General features: G+C 27.2%; 1 protein-coding gene across 1 annotated transcript; it reads right to left on the bottom strand.

Moving 5' to 3' along the window:
* Nucleotides 1–567: 567 nt before the first annotated feature.
* On the bottom strand, nucleotides 568–1,867 carry LOC131607884 (LOB domain-containing protein 25-like). The gene is made up of 2 exons (XM_058879840.1): nucleotides 1,774–1,867; nucleotides 568–1,377 (listed from the first exon to the last, which is right to left on the bottom strand). Exon 2 carries the CDS (start codon nucleotides 1,371–1,373, stop codon nucleotides 762–764), a length of 612 nt encoding a protein of 203 aa, XP_058735823.1. The 5' UTR covers nucleotides 1,374–1,377; nucleotides 1,774–1,867; the 3' UTR covers nucleotides 568–761.
* Between the last annotated feature and the right edge of the window lie 1,849 nt (nucleotides 1,868–3,716).

The following is a 3,716-nucleotide window of genomic DNA, read 5'->3' as shown; positions in this document are numbered from 1 at the left end:
ATAATATATGTAAATGGTTGTGATGCACTGACTGTATAAAAATGTTTACATTATAGTGCATGTCAATGTAAACCCAATATCAAAAACAAGAATTTTGTCGAACATTTTTTTATAATTTTTTTCCGTCTAATTTTATTCCTAGTATGTCTTGAATGGACGGTTCCTGAGTGCTTCTAACGCTGACTTTTATTTATATTTTATTTAACTCTTGATCTTTTTATTTCTAATATATAACTCCTAATTTGCTATTAAAAAAATATATCACATATATTATACCACTCCCATAGTGTCATGAAATATTTTCCAAATATCTTGAGAAAAATACTTTCGCAGACACAAACATAATAATAATTTTATAAATAATCTATCACAAATTTTTATTAAATAAAAAATAAAATTTTCTCTCTCTTGCGTAATCACGACCATCCCATAATTCTAATTAAAACAAAAATTAAATTTAAAATAAATTTAAAATTTTCTCTATTCTTATTAATTGTTTCTAAAAATATTAATTTTTGTGAGTTTTCATGCAACCATTTCTCATATAATAATAATAATAATACCATTTTCATCCTGGGTTCAAGAAAATAAACTTAGAACACTGTAATTTTGAGATTAAAAATTTGCATGTAAGACGCCAACCACATAAAAACTGTATCAAAATATGGTATTGAATGTCGGTTTTAAATGTTCAAATAATTTGTTCCCTAAAATCTTACAAAACAACTTCACCACCTATATGTATCCCAGTCCCACTATTCTTACTGATGTGGTGGTGGCTGAATCTGATAACCGCTGGTGCTAGTGCCACCCATTTCAAAAGTACCAGAAGAAGGACCAACATAATCATCATGAACATTCATGTGATGATGTCCCAACCCACCATCACCAGTAGAGAACCCTCTATCAGATCTAAGAAGCATTTGTCTCAATTGTTCCAAGTTTCGATGTTGCTCAGCAGCGGTCACATCTGGCAGCTGCTGAGACTCACGAGGCTCGAATCCAAAATAATGAGGATTCTTGATAACAAATTCGACAGTATCATGATCAAAGTATTTAGCCAATTCGTTCTTCACATTCCTGAGTCTCTCTTGAATTTCGTTCAACCTCTGTTGAAGATTCCACATAAAACTCACGCAGCCATAAACAGGATCTCTCATACGCGCCTCAGCTTCATACACCAATGAATCAACAGCTTGTTCACGTTGCGTAACGTCCAGCCGTTGCAACAGCTTCGACACATTGCTTTTTCCGAATACTGTATGCACCACGCTGAAACGATGTGGTTTGTCCGCCGGGAAGTAGGGAGCTAACTCGCAATTCGGGTCGCAAGCTCGACGGATATGCTTGCACGCCGCACAAGGGTTAGTCATCTTCCTGTAACAAATTTAATTACTCATTTCAATCAACAACAAACGAGATTTATTGTTATCAAAAGTTGTAATATGATTAATGATAGTAATATAATTGAATATCTAACTATTGTGATTCTTATTTTTTCTTGACCTAAGGGAAATTTAGAACAATGATGAAATCTGGGAGATAAATGATGGTAGATACGAATTTATGAAGATCTCTCAGATCTACATTTTCAGCTCAAAATTTAAGTAAGAGATCAAAACTTGATATGAAAAAAAAAACCTAAATTATTGTGATTAGTTGCATTATGGATCTGGTAAAAGGCAAAGTGAAAAATGATTAAGAAGAAACATAATTGAAAATATATATGAATATATAGGAAAAGAAATTGGCGAGACAAAAGGGAGAGATTACTTTGGAGATCGAGAAGTGCGATGAAAGATGATATATTTTCTTCGAAATTTCTTCTTCTTCAGCGCCACTGTCACAAGCAACGCTTAACCTTTTTATAAGGCAAAAAAGTGAATATTTTTTCTTTCTGCGTGCTTTATGTAGTTACTACTTTCCAAAACAAAATAATGATATATTAATGAAAAAAATTTGGTCAAGATATTAATAATTTTTTTGTTGTAATAAAAACAAGAAACATGCTTCTGAAAATGGTGGTATACCCAAATCTATGAGTGTTTTGGAGTACTCGATAACAATTTCCTATTAAAATTTATAAATTTTATAGTCTGATTTAAATCCTTATTAATCTCATGGCAATAAAAACTGCATTATATGCCATAAAAAGTTATTTTAGTCTTTTTTTGTCAACATTATTTAATCTTCTTAGTTAACATTATTTAAATTTTTTTAATCTTCTCAGTCTCAAGTTATTTAAAGTTGTTGTTCCATTTTTAAAAATCAACCCCTAATAATACAAAGTACTTTTAATTAATTTATATAAATATTTACAAACAGAGTTATACATAAATGAAAGATAATCGTGAAATCAATTGCATCACTATTCTTTTTGGAATGCAAAATCAATCATCTTAATTCTTCCGTTATATATAATTTCTTACCTTCTAAACAAAACAAAAGTTTCTTATGTTTAATCATCTAACTTAACGTGACTTTGAGTATTGTATGTCTCACTCTAACACCTTGAGTCATCAATCACTCAAGTGAGAAAACATGAGTCAAATTCAAATAGATGTTTCTCTCCTGCCCACTCATACGCTATGCACCTCTTTTTATTATCTATTATATTATTATAACATAATTAAAAATAATATTAATTTTGATGGTATTTAAGTATACTATGTAAAATAAGGAGATGTGAACCCATGACCTTTGGATCAAAAGAGAGAAGTGCTACCACTAGGCCAAACAAACAACTTGTTTTAATTTGTTTCTAAACTTAAATGTATCAATTACATACATGTTTTCCATATTTTATTTTTTTATTATATTTTTTGTGTGTAAAATATTATATATTTTATATTTAGTAATATTATATTATTCCATTATGTTATTAACTTTCAGTTTTTAAATGTGAGGTTTAAATGTGAAATTTAAATAACATAAATGTGAATTAAAAATATTTTGTAAACTAGAATTTTATATTAAATAATTTTGAATTAATAGACTATAATTCAAAAACTAGAAATAATAGTTCATAATAGTTTACGCATTTGGAGTGTGTCATTTTCTGGCAAGATTTAAAACGACAATATTTTTATTTGATAAGGTTATTTTTACAACAACAAAAAATTACAAAGGGTAAACCAAAAGTCACCTATATGACTGGGGACAAAAATAATACTAACCCAAAAAATAATTGTCGAAGATCAGCTTTCACAAATAATAATAATGTATATTTCATCATAAAAATTTGATAATAAATGAGTTTGTAATATGACGAACATTTAAAATTTTTATTAGGAGCTATAATTATATAAAATTTATATAAAAATGAAAATAAAATTAAAAGGTTAAAACAAATAACCATGGTCCATCATTATAAAATTTGACTAAAAGGCCTGTTAGAAAATTCAATCAATTATTTAAAATATATATTGTCATGTAATGAAATTAATGAAATATATTTTGGTTCATCAATTCAAACCTTTGCAAGTATAACTTTTAAAAAATAATAAAATGAAATTAATGAATGTATTTTTTGTAAAGTAATAAAATTAAATTTAATAAATATGTAGTTTTTGTAAAGTAATAAAATAAAAAGTCATAATTATATAACTTTTGTAAAGTAATAAAATCAAAATTCATAAATTCGTAACTTTTATAAAGTAAAAATATCAAAATTAATGTTAAGAATTATATATATATATATATATATATATATATAT

Source organism: Vicia villosa, linkage group LG1, assembly GCF_029867415.1.
Source record: "Vicia villosa cultivar HV-30 ecotype Madison, WI linkage group LG1, Vvil1.0, whole genome shotgun sequence".
Taxonomy (NCBI): Eukaryota; Viridiplantae; Streptophyta; class Magnoliopsida; order Fabales; family Fabaceae; genus Vicia; species Vicia villosa.
Note: the sequence above shows the minus strand (reverse complement) of the source record. Positions and strands in the feature narration are given on the sequence as shown.